The sequence below is a fragment of the Dictyostelium purpureum genome, assembly GCF_000190715.1.
Source record: "Dictyostelium purpureum unplaced genomic scaffold DICPUscaffold_35, whole genome shotgun sequence".
Taxonomy (NCBI): Eukaryota; Evosea; class Eumycetozoa; order Dictyosteliales; family Dictyosteliaceae; genus Dictyostelium; species Dictyostelium purpureum.
Genome location: NW_003519372.1, coordinates 1 through 17,330, shown reverse-complemented (window position 1 = coordinate 17,330; position 17,330 = coordinate 1). Strand labels below are relative to the sequence as shown.

Sequence of the window (17,330 nt, the reverse complement as noted above, 5' to 3'; positions counted from 1 at the left end):
ATAAAAAACATAGTGTTATAAATTTAATATATAGTAAATTACAGAAAATGAAAAATAAACATTTATTAAATTTTTTAATATTAAATATTTTAATTGTATTTGTTGTCGCACAGAAGAGTGGAACCTATAATGGACCACAATATACAAATGGTATAAATGCAGGTTATAAAGAAGGATGGAGCAATAGCGATTTAGGACCATTAATGGGTGAAGCTGGTATTCGTAGTCAAAGAATGAAATTCCCATGTACATTCTTTCAAAAATATGGATATAAAATATTGTATGATAATAATAGTTTTGGAAGTGCTAAATTAGCAGGTCAAAGTAATTTCACTGCATTTATTACATATGATCATGGTAATGATTCATTTGTTCCAGCAAAAATTTACGAACCAATATGGGATGATAACAATAATGTAAATAAGGGAAATGAATTTGCATATTGTGTATATCAAATTGTTACAACTTATAAAGCAGATGTCAAGATATATGAAATCTTTAATGAACCTGATTGGGTTAGCGATTGGAAAGTAGTAAGTACATGGGCTACATCTCCACCATTAGATTTACCACGTTTCGGAGGTAATATATATTCATATATTAGACTATTAAGAATTGCCTGGGAGGTTGCTAAATCAGTTGATCCAACATGCTTCATTGCAGTAGGTGGTTTGGGTTACCCAAATTTCTTGGATGCTATTTTAAGATACTCTGATACTGCAGGTAATTTAGACCCATTATCACTTGGTATTAATTATATAGATGCTGTTTCCACTCATTTTTATCCAATGTATGGAACCTCTAAAACCAATTCAGATGCCTATTTAACTGCTTATATTGAATTACAAAATAGTTTCAAACAAGTAGCCAAGAGACATAGTTTAAATGCCATATGGATCGTCACTGAAACTGGTGTCGCTACTAAATCTGGTGATGGTTATTATGGTAGTGAAGAATTGGCTCGTAATTATTTCCTCAAGTTACCAAGTATCTCCACCACTCTTGGTGTTCGTCAAAACCATATTTTCATATTGGGAGATACAAATTCTGGTTCAAATGCTTTTGCAAACATGGGTCTTTTTTATGACTATCAAAATGTTGATAAAGATAAAGCTATTATTAAACCATCATCAAAAGGTTTGAAAACTTGGGATCTTCATCTCTCTAATAGAACATTAGACCCATCCTCAACTGAAAGTATTCAATCAAAAATGCCATCAGGTGTTGTTGCTTATGCATATAATGATGGTTTATCACTGTGCTATCTCATCTGGGCAAACTCTAGTAGTTTTGAAACTGATGAAGATACCACTTCAATTCAGATTTCTTTGGAAGGCTCATATATATCAGTGTATAATTATTTAAATGACATTGATAAATTTACCTCGGATAATGGTAAAACTGTCTCCATTTCAGTAGACTCTACACCTCAATTCATCTACATCGATATCGAAGGTCCTGGTTCCGGTCCAAGTTCTGCTTCAAATATAACATATTCATTTTATTTATTAATAATTTTAATATTTTTTGCTATTAGTTTATAAAACAAACTTTATTTATTTTTTATTAAAAATAAAAGTATTTAATATTGAAATTAACATTCAATTATTTATTTATTTTTTTATTGTTTTTATTTTATATTCGTCTAACTTGTTTATATTAGCATGAACTTAATCTACTGAAGCAATATTTTCCAATTCGATTCCTTCTGGATTATCAAAATTTTGATCAAAAGCCTGGTTGAAATTTATAGATTCTATAGTACCAACATTTTCTATAACAATTGAATTTAAATATTTATCTGAATTTAAAATATAATTTTTCTTTATTTCCTGAGCTTTTTTCTTTTTATTGTAAAATACTAAAACTATTAATAATATAACTGCTATTATTAAACTAACATTTATTGGGACTACAACTGAAACTACTTGTACAACTTTATTTTTTTTTTTATAAATATTTTCTGTGCTATTACTATTACTATTATCTGGAGGTATATATAAACATTCGTAGGTTATTTGATTTATTATATTACAAAAATGATCGGCAAGTGTGTTGTTGGTACTATTACTGGAGGAAATAGTGTTGTTATAACCTTTTACTAAATAACTTTTTGATGGTAAGATACTTTTTGTTATATTAATGGTTGAGTGGTTGGTGTTTATTATATTTATAAACATATCTATATCTATTTGTGATTTGTTTATATTTATTATACTCTTTTGAATATTAATTTCACTATTTTCAATATTTAATAATGTATCTAAAATGGTGTTATAGTTGTTTATTGAGTTATTATAAAATTTTAATTCCTCTATTGATATTTTTGATATTGGTGTTGATGTATTTTCGTTATTGATTTTTTTATTTATTAAACTATAACCACTATTATTTATAAAAGAATTATTATAAAAACTATTTTGTGTGAATTGAATTATCGTGTTGTTTTTAATTTCTAGAAATGGTTTTGAAAAAGTATTGTTATAAACTGAACATGATATAATGTTGATTTCTTTTGAATTTAAGGTGATTAATGGCCCATTATTATTATAAAAAAATATGTTTTGTAATTGAATAAAGTTACCAATAAAAATAAAGTTATTATTATTATTATTATTACTATCATTACTATAATTATTATTTGAAAAATGACTATTAAAAAAATATATATTATTAAAGTGTATGTTTATAAAACTATTATTACTAAAAATACAATTACTGAAGGTAAGTTTATCTCCTATATTATTTGAGATATTTAAATTTGATTTAAAAGTACAATATGAGAATTCTAATAGACTCGTTAAAGTGGAGCTGTTGCTAATTGAAAATAAATTGGTGTCCCAGTTTTTAAATATAATTCTGTCAGTTGTGAATCTATTAAATATCGGACTGTTAACTATAAAAAAGGGTTCTTTGGCATTTGATCCATCTATAACTACTTTTGAAGGTGAATAAACCTTTTCTAAATCATAGTTGGGAACAACAGTTAAATAAATTGAAAATATAGAAGGATCAATTTCACCTAAATGATATTCTTCATTTATAACTAAATTATCTTGGTCGCTGTCGCTTTTAACTATATATAAATTTATTTCTATTTTACTTGTGTTTTGATCAATAATATTATTTGATATTTTAAAAAATGCTTCTTGAAATGAGTTGCTTTTTGTGTTATTTAAATTTAGATTTTGGGAAATACCATTTAAAAAAATATCAAACACTATATCATATGAATTTATTGTTGTTGAATTGATGAGAATTATTATTATTATTTTTATTACAAAATTTTGAAGGTTTTTTCTCATTTTGTAAAAAAAAATAATAAATAAAAATAATATCATTATTTTATAAGGTGATGATTCATTTATTATAAAAATAAAAATAAATTTTGATTGATTTTTTTAGTTTGTAAATTGGTTAAAAAAAAAAAAAGAAATTCAAGAGATTTTTTTAATTTTTTTTTTTAATAATTATTTTTATATTTTTTTTTTTTTTTTTAAAAAAATCAAATCAAAAAAAAAAAAATCAAAATGATTCTGTGGATTCAAAGAATTGATTAATATATATTTATTTATATTTATTTATATTTTGAAATTATATATAAAATAAATTGTTTTTAAAATGAATTTTTTAAAAATAGTTTTAATTTTTATTTTTTTAAATATAAATTTTTTTTATAATTATAATAATGCGGTTGTCGGAGTTAGTTCATATTTAATAGGATTCGATTTAAAAGTAAATAATAGATCATATTTTGGATTAAATGATACAATTTCCACATCATTTAAGGAAATGTCTTCAAAATTATCAACTTTTTATTTAAGGTTTGCACAACTACAATTATCCATTTATATATTTCAAGATGATCAAAGTGATGCAGACCAGCCATTAGAAATAAATGAAGATGTTTATATATTGGGACCATTTACTAGATATTCATTAATAGAAGTTAGGGTTGTAAATTCAAATTTAGAGAGTTCCAAAAGAAAAGTTATTATTGATGGGTTAAATGCACAATCTTATTTCTTATCAATAAACTCTGGATTCATGAAAAAGGTGCTAATTGATGGTATTGTTTTTAGAAATTGGAAAACAAATATAGTATCATTAAAAAATTTTCAAAGCGGTACCTTAGAAATAAATAACTGCGAGTTTATAAACTCAAAGTTTGTTTCAATTGTCTGGTACAACTTTGCCGGAAAAAACATATCAATTTCAAATAGTGTTTTCAATAATATGCCACTGAATTCCTTCAATTCTTTATTTAGTTACACTTATATCGACAACTGCAGCTTTATAAATAATATTAATAACATTATAAATATCAACAGTAAAGAAATATTATCAATAACTAACTCAGTATTTAGTAATAACATTAATTCATATTTTCAATTAAATAATATAAACTCTATATACCTCTACAACATTTCAGTAAGCTATAATTATTTTTCAAAAACATTTATTGAATTAAAAAATAGTTTAATAGACTCTTCATTTATAAATCTAGTTTTCAATAATAATAACTACAATAATAAAAATACGTTTTTAATAGTTTCAATAATAAATAGTAATAATGAAACCAGTGTAAATTTACAGGATATCGAGATAAATAATAATGAAAATCAAATTTTAGGGGGTTTACTTTATATTAATAATAAAAACAGGATAAACAATAATATAAAATTAATAAATATCTACTCAAATATCAACTTTACTAATAATGCAATCAATACTTTTAATTCAACAATAGAAATAATTGATAGTATATTAACATCAAACATGTATTCAATCAAAGGCTATAATAATACAATAACTTTAGCAGAGGGCAATATCAGTAATATAGCAAAACCTTTTTGTAATATAATTAATAATATTCAATACGACTGTAAAGTTCAAGATATAATGATACCGAATAACAGTAGCAGTGGAGCCAATACTACTAAAGATGATGAAATGAACCGTACTGCAATCATATTGCTTTCAGTTTTAGTCCCCACCTCTGCATTTCTATTTATATTTGTAGTTTCATTACTCTCAGTTTTAATTTACCAAAAGAAGAAAAGACTAAAAGTTGAAGACAAATTAAAAGACTATCCATTACCAACATTTTTAGAAAATGAAATAGAAATGGCTGTAGTAGCACAAAACTAAATAAAAGAAAATAAATAATACAATTGTAAAATATAAACAAATCCTTTTTTTAATAAACTTTATTATTTTATTTGCAAACTATTAACAGTTACATTATCTAGTACCGCAACATCATCAGTTTTAGGCTGTGGGATATTGATTCTACTTTTTGAATGAAATAATGTTTTTCTTTTTAATATTGATATTATAGTTATTGTTGATGCTATTAATATAATTAATGTTGTAGGAACTATTACTTTAACAAGTAATTGATATTCTTCATCTTTTTTATTGCCAGTGGATGCATTTGGTAAAGATGGAGATGAAGAAGAAGATGATCCATTATCATCTATGAAATCTGAACTATTAATGCCATCGTCGCTATTATCTATACTTGGTATAATTCCGTCCCAATATTTAATTAAACTATTTGAAACTTTTAACTTTGTATTCTCTATATTAAAAAACTGAGTAAAATATACATTTGAAATAAGTCTATCTATTGTTGCATAGCTTATACCTAAAGGACCAATAGAATTTAATAAACCGCCTTGGGTGACAGTGCCTGAAGTTGAACTAATATTGATTTCTTTTAAAGTAATTCTTGAGTCTAAACCAGGGTACAATAATTTAAAAAAGTAATTTTCTATACCATTTTCATCATCTTCTAGGTTCTTTGTTAAAGTATTATTAATAATTGAACAGTTTGAAAATGAAATATCGTAATATTCATATCTATAATCAAATACACCACCAAGAAACAAATTCTTGAAAGTATTATTTGTAAATATTAAATTGCTAAATGAATTTGAATTTAAATTTATTGTATCCCAGGTATATAATAAAGAAATGGGAACATTGTTACTATCAAATATACAGTTGTCCATTTTAACTGCCCCTCTTAACCTAATTACACCAATATTCCAATCTATAAAATTTGTGATATTTGAAAACTGACTGTTACTTATTATATTTACTCTTCCTTGAATATTATTTTCCCAAGTATTGTTAAATATGCAACTATTAATTGATATTAATTGGGGTAAAGTTTCTATCGGGAATGCAGCCCAACTTTCACCGTAGAGGAAAACCACAGAGTTAAAAAATTTGTTACTGTTTAATTCTAAATTACCAGTAAAATTGAAAATATAAAAAACTGGATTATATACATATGTTATTGAATCATATATAAAATCTATAAACTCGAAACCCTCTACTCTATATCTTGAATCTTTTGCATTGATCTGGGATGTGCTTTGGTTGAATCTGATAAATGATTTAAAAGAGGTTCCATCTGGGTATCCAGGAAGTGCTATATAGCTTGAATTGAATATGATGGTTTGGTAAACTGAATCTTTTCTTTCTAAATTGTCTCTATCTACTGCTAAAATATCAATTTGTTGAAAGTTATCTAAATTTTCGAAGCTATATTTATCTGTTATCGGTTCTTCATTTTGCAAAATATAAAATGTAACATTTGATTTATTAAACTCGTTATTTATAATTTTAATTCCTTTAGATCTTATGACAGCATCTTCGATCGATCTGCAAGGAGGATAGCCACCATCAATAGAATTTATTAAATCTATTGCTCCCCCACATTCATTATTATTATATTCTATTGGTGATTTATAATCTATTCTAATTTTATAACTATTACTACAATCTATATATAAATTTAAAACTATTATTATATATATTACTATTATTATTACTTTTATATTATACAACATTTTATAATAATAAAAAAACTTTTTAAAAAAAAAATAAAAAATCTGATCACCAGATTTTTTTAAATAAAAATATTATTTTTAATTTTTATTTTAATTTTTTTTTTTGACCAATAATAATTGTTTATTTGTGATATTTTTTGAAAGTGTTATTCATTTGATTTTCAAAATACTCTTTATAAGTTCCTCTAAAATCATAAAATTCTTTATCTTGTATTTTATTTTCATTTTCTGTTATTGTTTCGTAACCTTTAATGATCTCCATTGGGGTGTCTTGTTCTGGAGATACAAAAAATGGATAAGAATAACGATCGTGGGGTGTAGTATTATACAAGACTCTATGATAGTTTGAAATATAATAACCTTGGGTTGCTATTTCAATAAAGTCACCAAGATTACAAATGAATGAACCTTTGATTGGGGTAGCATCAATAAATTGATCTTTAGCTTTGACTTGTAAACCACCGATTTCATCTTGGTCTGTATATATATATATATTCATATGAATAAAAAATAATAAATTATAAAAAATAAATAATTAGTAAAATATAAATATAAATTTAAAATAATTTATTTTTGATACTTACATAGTAAAGTTATTAAACCCCAATCAGTGTGTAAGCCCATACCTAATTTTTCATTACCATCTTCTTTTTTTGTATTTTCATCTTCATATTCCAGTTTAGCAAAGGATGGATACTTTAGCATACTTAACACAACTGTTAAATCAACTGTTTTTTTGGTGTTGAAATATTCTAATGGTAAGTTTAACGATTGAGATATTAATTGTAAAACAATATCACTTAAATCTGAAACTCTTTTAATATAGGTTTCAATGATATTCCTATAACCAACAATATCGTATTCGATCTCTTCTTCTTGAGTTGGATATATCTTTTTACCATTATAGTTAGGACTTTTATAATGCCATTCTCTTTCTAAATCAATGTAAACACCTTCTTTATAATCTATACCATACGTTTGAGAGCTTCCAACTTCATAATAACCACATTGAACTTTATCAACTAGTCCCAATTTCCATTTCATTTTGACATCCTTGGGTAATAAAAAGAATTTTTTTGAAATTCTCTGTAAATCTTCCATTAATGATTCTTCCACACAATGATTAATAATATAAAAAAATCCATAGTTTTTACAAGCATCATGAATTTCTTTAACTATTTGTTTTTTTCCTTCTGTGTCACTGATATTTTTAAAATCTATAATTGGTATACTACTATTTATCATATTTATTTGTAATGTTAATTATACTGTTTTATTTTATTTATAATAATAAGAAAAAAATATTGGGGTTTTTTTTAATAAATTTATAAAAAAAAAAATAAAAAAAAAAATTAATTTTTTTTTAATTTAAAATTAAATTAAAAAATATTAAAGTATAAATGTATTAATTATTAATTATATCTGTAAAAAAAAAAAAAAAAAAACTGGCTATTTAAAGAAATAATAATAAAACAAATAAAATTTAAAATTTTTTTTTTAATATATATATAAAATAATTATTATATTATTTATTTTTTTTATTTTATTTTATTTTATTTTTTAAATATTTAAAATCTTCTTAATTCTGGTAATTGGTTAGATTCATTTTCTATAACTTTTAATGTATCATTAAGGACTACAGTTGATTTATCTATCCATTGAAGAGTATTTAAATGATCGTTTAATATTTTTGAAATTTTTTGGTTTAAATCTTTAGGATTTTCTTCTTTTTGTTGATTCTCATTGATTTTATTTACAACATTCTTTAATTTGGTTTCTACTTTGATAATATCATCATCAATTTTCGTTGTTAATGAATAAATTTTTTCTCTTTCTAAATCTGCTGATGTTTCATTTTCTTTTGGATTGCTTTTAATCTTTGAATCTAATGCATTTAATGATCTTTCAAATAATTCTTGTTGTTCTTGTACTATATCAATACATTGATCCAATTCGATTTGTTTATGATTAATAATTGATACTGATTCCATTAATCTTGTTAACTAAATAAAATAAAAAGAGGTGTCAATATATATATTAAAATCTATGTTGGTGGTGAAAATATTTACTTTTTGTGAATTTTCCATGATAACTTGATCCCATTGATAAATTTTACCGGCTTGTTCATAAAATGCTCTGGTTTGGGTTTCAATTTCTGCTATCCATTCGTTTAATAAAGTTTCTAAAATTTTACTTTCATTAATTGCAATTGTATCAGTATTTTGGTTGGTTGTAACTGGTGTAGTTGATGAGGTACCACCAAGTTGTGAAGTTGTAAGTGGATTATTATTATTATTATTATTGTTATTATTTAAAGTTGGTGTAGTTTGTGTTGTAGAACCAAAAAGTCCTGATGTAGTGGCAGTATTGGATGTTGTGGATGGTGTGGTAGTGGTTGCTGGTGTTGAACCAAATAATCCTGATGTAGTAGTAGTTGTTGATGGTGTTGAGCCAAATAATCCTGATGTTGTGGTGGTACTGGTTGGTGTAGTGGTTGTTGCTGATGTTGTTGAGCCACCAAATAATCCACCTGTAGTTGATGGTGTAGTAGTAGTTGTTGTTGTTGTTCCGCTAAATAATCCACCTGTAGTTGATGGTGTTGTAGTTGTTGTTGCTGTTGTTGTTGTTGCTGTTGTACCAGCGAATAATCCACCACCTGTAGTTGGTGTTGATGTAGTTGTTGAGCCACCAAATAATCCACCTGTATTTGGTGCTGTGGTGGTGGTTGTAGAAGTTGGTGCGGTAGTGGTTGCTGGTGTTGAACCAAATAATCCTGATGTTGTGGTAGTGGTTGTTGATGGTGTTGAGCCAAATAGTCCTGATGTTGTGGTAGCACTGGTTGGTGCAGTAGTGGTTGTTGATGGTGTTGTAGTAGTTGCACCAAATAATCCGCTTGGTGTACTTCCTAAAGTTGTTGTTGTTGTAGTTAAAGAGCTGCCACCAAATAATCCGCCTGAGGTTAATGAGGTTGTTGCTGGTGTGGTTGTAGTTGTAGTTGATGTTGGTTGAGTTGAAGCACCACCGAATAAAGCACCACTTGACAATGTTGTGGTTGATAATGGAGCAGTATTAGTTGCACCACCAAATAAGCCAGCTGGTGTACTTCCTAAATTTGTTGCTGATAATGGAGTTGATGGGGTTGATGATGAACTTGAACCAAACAATCCAGTAGTTGATGCACCACTACCGCCGAATAAACCACCAGTTGGTGCTGGTTTACCTGTGGATGCTAATGGAGTTGCTGGTGTTGCAAATAATCCGCTACCTGCGGTTGGTGTAGAAGTTGAGGAACCACCAAATAAACCAGCTGTAGGTAATGGTGCAGATGAAGTTGAAGAACCACCAAATAATCCACTACCAGTTGATGTTGTTGAGGAAGAACCACCAACTGAAGGTAATGTTGAAGAACCACCAAATAATCCACCACCTGGTGCAGATGGTGTTGTTAAAGATGAACTTGGTGTACTTCCAAATAATCCTGTTGATGTTGATGAGGCTGAAGCTGGTGTACTACCGAATAAACCGCTTGATGGTGTTGTGGTGGCACCACCAAATAATCCGCCAGCAGGTGTTGTAGTTGAAGCTGGTGTACTACCGAATAAACCGCTTGATGGTGTTGTTGAGGCACCACCAAATAAACCACCTGAAGATGGTGTTGTTGAGGCACCACCAAATAATCCATTAGCTGAGGTTGATGGAGCTGCTCCAAACAAACCACTACCACCTGTTGTACTGGTACTGCTACCTGATGTTCCGAATAATCCTGCACCACCTGTACCTGTTCCTCCAAATAATCCTCCTGACATTTTTATATTATAATATTATTTACAAATCTTTTAATATATTAAATAAGAAAAAAAAAAAAAAAAGAGTTATAAATAAATAATATATTTATAAAAAATAAAAAAAAAATAAAAAAAAAATGAAAATCATTGAAAAAAAAAAAAAAAAAAAAATTTAAAAAAAAATTAAAAAAAAATAAAATTTAAAAAAAAAAAAAATTTATTAAAAATTTTTAAAATTCATATGTTTATGAAAATTATTCAACAAATAAACAATCACCACCCCCACTTTTTTTAAAATTTATTAAATCATGATCAGGAAATTATTTATAAATAATTTATTCAGCAACTCTGCACATTTTAAAAATATCAGATTATTCAGTACTGCAAATTCAACTATACCTCAATCATTACTCGAAAAAAATAATCAATCAAATAATAATATTTTAAAAACAAATAATAAAATATTTGATATAGATTATGTTTTAAATCAATATAAAGCAAATAATAATACCGATATAGAAAAAAATATAATTGAATATTATCAATCATTTGTCGACGATTTTGCAAAAAAAGAAACAAAATTAATGAATTGGGATATCAGTCATTGGGCAGCTTTAAAAGGTCATACTGAAATCTTAAAAAACTTTATAGATTTTAAACAACAACAACAACAACAAAAACAAGATCAACAATCTTCAAACTCAAATGAAAATAATAAAAAATTTTTAATCAAACAAGATAAATTTGGTGTAAATTCATTACACATTGCAATTCAAAGAGGTAATTACGATTTGGCAATGTATTTAATTGAAACTGGTGAATGTGATTTAAATCAAAGAGACACAAAACCTGGTATAAGATTATCTGCATTACATTTAGCTATGAACCATTCAAATCCATCATACGAATTAATTAAAAAATTATTAGAGGGTGGTGCAAATGTTAACCAAGAAACAACCGAAAGACGTACTGTATTATTTAGAGCATCCCAATTAGGAAGATTGGATTTGGTTGAATTATTTTTAAAATTTAATGCAAATATAAATATTCAAGATAATCCAAAAACAAATGGTTGGGAATATTATAGAGTTTCAACTCCATTACATATTTCAGTTTCTAAAGGTGACTTTAATGTAAGTTTGAATACATTTTTATTAAACTAGTTTATAAATATTAATTTTTATAATGTTAATAATAGATTGTTAAATCTTTAATTGAAAATGGGGGTAATCCAAATTTAAGATTAATGGATGATTGTGGTGAAAGTTTACTCCATGTTGCTGCTTTGAATGGTGACATCGAAATGACAAAGTATTTAGTGGAAAAAGGTGGGGATTTAAACCAATTAGATTGTTATGAAGCCACACCATTGGATTATGCAGAATCAGGCTATCAATCAAACATCCAATATATCAAATTTTTAAAAGATAATTACAATGTTAAAAATGGTAAAGGTCGTAAAATGTAAAAATTTAACAACAAATAAATTCAAAATACATTCAATTTTTATTTTTTCCTTATTAAAATTTTGTAAAAACTGTAAATCTTTTTCAAATTGCTTATTTAATTATTGATTTTTGAAATTATTTGAAAATTTTATTTTTTTTTTTTTAATTTAATAGCATATTTGGTGTAGATTATAGTTATGATACAATACTTTTTATTTAATTTTTTGTTTAATATTTTAAAATACCTATTCACATAAGCTACACATTACATAGTAACAATAAGCTGAGACCAATATAGATGAAGCTTTAAGATTTGTTAGTATAGATTTAGTTCATTCAGTTTTTTTCATTTTTTTTTTTTTTAATATTAATACTATTATTAGATTTTAGAAATGTAAAAAATAGCACAGAATCATCCACAAATAGTAAGTTTTATGATAATATTTTTATACTTATAATTTAATATTTGTTAATACAATTTATTATTTATTTTTTTATAAATATATTTGTTAACAGATGTCTTGATATTGTTTAACTTTAGCATGTAACAGTATTTATAATAGACCCAGAACAAACAATCTTCTTATATATTTCAGGATTTTTAGAAATTTCATTTCAGTTCTTAATTATAAAATATAATATAATGAATAATCTTGTTATTTTGAAAAAAGTATTAGTTTTCTAAATTTAAATAATTATTTTTTTTTTGTTAGTGTTTAAAATTTTTTTTTTTTATTTATATAAGGAAAAATTCATTTATAAAAATAAAGTGAAAATTATAACATATAAGTTTATTTTATAAATATTATATATTTATATATATAATGAATATCATTTTTATTTAAAATTATATTCATTATATATATAAATATATATTTTATAAAATACAATTTATTATTTATTACATAAATTTCTAAATTATATTTTTAGTTTTTAAAAAACTGCAATTTTTAAAATATTAAAAAGTTTTTTTTTCTAAAAAAATTGAATTTTTTTTTTTTTTCGATTATTTTATGAATTTTTTTTTTTATTGGGTTATTTCCAAAGATCAACAAATAGGAACAAACATTTTATTAAAAAAAAAAATTAATGATTATTTTTGATAATTTTATATATAGTTATATAGTTATTAAAAACTTTTTCCAGTATCCCTAAACATATTCTTTCAGTTGACCCTTTACTTTTTAATACAAGCAGATTTTCTTCTCTTTTGATATAACATTTTTTTAAATCTTTGTCGGTTACTGGATACTTAAGATATAAAATATCTTCTTCAAAGTTTTTAATGTCACTATCTATTATATCTCCTTCTTTCCAATTAATGTTAAATATAATACCGGTTTCTAGAAAACTATCTGTGCTACGTGGATAAAAGCCCGTGTGATTTTCAAGATAATAATCATTTTTTTTCTTTTGGTTTTTAATTATTGGAATTAATTGTCTAACTATTAGTTTTGGAAATTTATAATGTAAATAGTTAACAAATTCATTAGTTAATTCCATTGAGTTATTTATAATTTGGTTGGTAGTTGATGTTGATTGATCAATTTCGAAATCATATTTATAATTTATATTTTTATTACTAATATGAATGATTTTGATTTGAAATTCATTTTGTTGGTTTGGATTATAATCTGTACTTTTATTGGTTGTTAAACTCTCTTCTTGATTTTTTAATTGATTAAAAATTGATGAATAGTTATTATTTATATTTTTATTTGAAAATTTAATTGTATTGAAAAATAAATCTAGTTGTGGAATTTTTTTTTTGATATATTTGATAAAATGTTCAGTTTGGACTGTATCATTGAAATCGACTTTAATAATATGCAGTTTCTTTAGGTGGGGGGAAAAATTTTGTTGAGAAAATTTATTTTTTGTTATTTCTGGGAATCTTGATGTAATAAATACTGTGAAACCTAGATCTAAAAGATAAAAAGCAATTTGAAAACCTAAACCTGTTCTTCCTCCAAGTACTAATGAATATTTAAATGGTGTAATTTCTCTAACAAGATCAACATTTGTACCTGCTAAATTATAAAACCCTGAGCATCTCTTTCCATACAACGAGCAAAATTTTTTGTAACTCCCAATAAATTGGCTTCTACAAGCTTTACATTCGATTGAAACTCTTTGTGAAATCTCTAATTTTTCCTTAAATGATATTTCATTAAATTCCAATAAATTATATGGATCATTTGAAACTGATTCACTACCGAACTTTTCAGCAAAAAAATCTTTCATTTGGGCGATATCAAGGCCTTCTTTTAAAGATTCATTATGAAAAGAATGGGAATCAAACTCTTTATAAGATGAAGTGTTATTTTGTATATATGTATTGAAGCCTCTGAGTAAATATTTTTCTAATCGGTTATTATGTGGTTTGCTAAATGGACTTGCAATATTTTGCCTTTTATTGTATGAGTCAATTGATTCTCTATGCATAAACACATTGGACCCATCATAAAACACCCTAACACAATCCATATCGAATGTGGAAAGTAAATGATCAACAGAATTGTATATTTTGGTGATAAATTGAATTTTTCTCTGTGGGTAAGTTCCAAAGAATGTTAAAGCATTTGGTGTTTGAACATAAAAAAATGAATTTTCCGAAAGTGGGTTGGCTTTTCTAAAATTTGATTTAATATTTTCGATAGTTTGATAAAGTTTTTTTTTGGCACTATTTAAATCTTGGCCAATAAACCATACATCTACATCGCTATCGAAGGTGGGTGAGTTTGGACTGAAGAATCTTTCAAAAAGTAATTCTTTTAAAAGGGAGTCTTCAAAAACAAATTCCATAAATTTTCTAACTAACAGTTCCGGCATTTTTAATTTGTATAAATATCTTTCGATTGTTTTATAACGGATGAATTCTTTTTTAATTGTAATTGGAAGTGTATCGATACATGCAGAAATAGAGCCACCTGAAACTATTACTCTAGTTTCATCAGTTTCTTCACCCCAGTCAAAATTTTTAAATAAACCGCTGCTAAAGACACCAAAGCACAACTTGAACAACTCTAATGATGGCGAGATTGAATAGTTCCCATTTTGAGGTGGATGGAAGAAAAAATTATTTTTAAAAAAAATACATTTATATTTCAAATCTTCTGGGTTGTTTCCAAAATCACTTTTGAATATGTTCTTATTGCAATATTGATCTGGTTTTGAGCAAAAGCTATCGTTGAAAACCTCTTGGTCATAAACTTTAATTATTTCGTTGCTATTGTATGGGTTGTTATAATTATTGTTTGTGTTGTATTTTTGATTTAGAAAAATTTTTATCGTTTTTATATTTTTATCATTTCTGTTTGAAGTTATTTGTGTTGAGTATTGGAGTTGGTAACTAAAAAAATTATATGTTCTTATTTCTATTTCAACACTTTGATCGACAAATTTTAAACAATCTATAATGTCACTATATATTGATGTATATTTATCTTTGTTATTAGTTCTTTTATAAAATGAATGAATTGATTTAATATGTTCCCTATTATTAACTTTTGTTAAAATTTTTTTATAAATTTCTTTTATATCTTGAATTGGTGATACCCCTTTTTTAACTAAAATATTTAAATGTGAAAATATAAATATTGATAATAATTTGGTAATTTTATGATTATTGTTATTGCTAATTAAATATTCATCGATTTTTTGATTTATTAAACCACTATCTGTATATTTGAAACTCTTTACTAATCTGGAAAAAAAATTAGATGGGCTAGTAACTCCTTTTGGATATGAAAAAAGCAATTGATATAATGCTTTAATACCTTTAAATAAATATATTGCAATTTCATTGGTGTTTTTCTTTTTTATTAATTTAAAAGGTTGGGTTTCTTTGATGACTGTGATACTGCTGCTATTTTTATTGTTGTTATTATTTATGTCAATATCAGTATTGTTAATTATATTATCTTTTTTTTCAAACATTATATCATCTTGAGATGTTTTAATTTTCTTTTTATGATTACCATTTAAACTGTCATTTATATTCGTTCTTTTTACTTTTGAAAAAAATGATTTGTAATTTCCTTTATGAATTATTTCCTTATTATCAACTATTTTTTTATATTTTACACATGGATGGGGTATTAAGTGTAAACTGATTGGTTTATCTAATAGAGTTAATTCATGAAAATCCTTTATAAAGATTTTATGACTATTTTTTTTTGGAAGGTATGCCAAGGATTTGATGAGTATAATTGAATTTTTTCTTAATATTTCTTGGGGAGTATTATAAATAAAAAGTCTATATTTGTATAAAAAATCATTTACAATACTATTTCAGAGTTAATATTTGAGTTTAATTTCGGATAATTATCGAGCTATTAGTTTAATACATACATCGATTTTATAATTTTTTTTTTTTTTGAATATTCTAAATCTACTATTTGAACGGCTATGTCTCGCTTTTGTGTTTTATGAAGTTGAATTTTTTCATAAAAAAAAATTGAAAGTGATTCATTTTTTATTAATTTTAATATATCCATTATTAAATTCTGAATATTTGTTTAGAGGTAAAAAAATGAAAAAAAAAAAATTTTGAAAAAAATTTTAAAAAAAATAAAAATTTTTAAAAAAAATTTAATTAAATTTAATTTCAAGAAAATTTTAATTTACAAATAAAATATTGAAGTTCGATTAATGGTGATTTTGTAATTGTTGGTGAGTATTTGTATAAATAAAATTTATAAAACTTGTGTTAACATTTGCATCAACCAAATTGAATGGTGAAAAAATATTTAATAAAAATTAAAACTTAAAAAAAATATTTAAAAAAATAAAGTTATTAAATTATATGAAAATGATATTCATATCTTTATATATAAAGATATTATATTTATTTATAAAATATTATAAAAACAATTAATGAGTGAAAATAAACTATTATATTTGGAATTTTATTTTGAAAATTTTAAAAAAAAAATAAAAAAAAATAAAAAAAATTAAATGTGTGTTTAAAAATAAATATTGTTTATATTAATTTACAGTATAAAAAAAAAAAAAATAATAATTTTCAAATATTTACAAACTAAATAACAAAGTAAAAATAAATTCTAAAATGTCAATTATTATTAAATATAAAAAAATAATTATTATAATAAAAGTTTTTTATGTGTATCTTAACCTTTTTTTATTTTATATAGAATCTATTTCATCCATAAACCCAGTTAACAGTGCTTCAACTATTTCAATGTTAAATTCATCAGGAAGTACCTTGTTCT

At 24.5% G+C, this 17,330-nt stretch overlaps 7 protein-coding genes across 7 annotated transcripts; 3 read left to right on the top strand and 4 right to left on the bottom strand.

Moving 5' to 3' along the window:
- Positions 1-47: 47 nt before the first annotated feature.
- DICPUDRAFT_86501 (uncharacterized protein) lies at positions 48-1,544 on the top strand (the record flags this gene model as incomplete). The annotated part of the gene is made up of 1 exon (XM_003284930.1): positions 48-1,544. The coding sequence occupies one exon, from the start codon at positions 48-50 to the stop codon at positions 1,542-1,544; it is 1,497 nt and encodes a 498-aa protein (XP_003284978.1).
- A 126-nt stretch (positions 1,545-1,670) lies between these two features.
- Positions 1,671-3,305, bottom strand: DICPUDRAFT_75909 (uncharacterized protein; the record flags this gene model as incomplete). The annotated part of the gene is made up of 1 exon (XM_003284905.1): positions 1,671-3,305. The coding sequence occupies one exon, from the start codon at positions 3,303-3,305 to the stop codon at positions 1,671-1,673; it is 1,635 nt and encodes a 544-aa protein (XP_003284953.1).
- A 316-nt stretch (positions 3,306-3,621) lies between these two features.
- Positions 3,622-5,185, top strand: DICPUDRAFT_96880 (uncharacterized protein; the record flags this gene model as incomplete). Its single annotated transcript, XM_003284929.1, has 1 exon — positions 3,622-5,185. One exon carries the CDS (start codon positions 3,622-3,624, stop codon positions 5,149-5,151), a length of 1,530 nt encoding a protein of 509 aa, XP_003284977.1. The 3' UTR covers positions 5,152-5,185.
- Positions 5,186-6,984: 1,799 nt separating this feature from the next.
- Positions 6,985-8,108, bottom strand: DICPUDRAFT_28539 (uncharacterized protein; the record flags this gene model as incomplete). Its single annotated transcript, XM_003284904.1, has 2 exons — positions 6,985-7,340; positions 7,448-8,108. 2 exons carry the CDS (start codon positions 8,106-8,108, stop codon positions 6,985-6,987), a joined length of 1,017 nt encoding a protein of 338 aa, XP_003284952.1.
- Positions 8,109-8,431: 323 nt separating this feature from the next.
- DICPUDRAFT_148795 (uncharacterized protein) lies at positions 8,432-10,669 on the bottom strand (the record flags this gene model as incomplete). The annotated part of the gene is made up of 2 exons (XM_003284903.1): positions 8,432-8,866; positions 8,933-10,669. 2 exons carry the CDS (start codon positions 10,667-10,669, stop codon positions 8,432-8,434), a joined length of 2,172 nt encoding a protein of 723 aa, XP_003284951.1.
- Positions 10,670-10,956: 287 nt separating this feature from the next.
- DICPUDRAFT_148794 (uncharacterized protein) lies at positions 10,957-12,116 on the top strand (the record flags this gene model as incomplete). The annotated part of the gene is made up of 2 exons (XM_003284928.1): positions 10,957-11,781; positions 11,847-12,116. The coding sequence occupies 2 exons, from the start codon at positions 10,957-10,959 to the stop codon at positions 12,114-12,116; spliced, it is 1,095 nt and encodes a 364-aa protein (XP_003284976.1).
- Positions 12,117-12,341: 225 nt separating this feature from the next.
- On the bottom strand, positions 12,342-16,245 carry DICPUDRAFT_148793 (uncharacterized protein; the record flags this gene model as incomplete). The annotated part of the gene is made up of 2 exons (XM_003284902.1): positions 12,342-12,400; positions 13,278-16,245. Coding segments are annotated over 2 exons (3,027 nt in total), but the record flags the coding sequence as incomplete, so codon positions are not given.
- Positions 16,246-17,330: the final 1,085 nt, after the last annotated feature.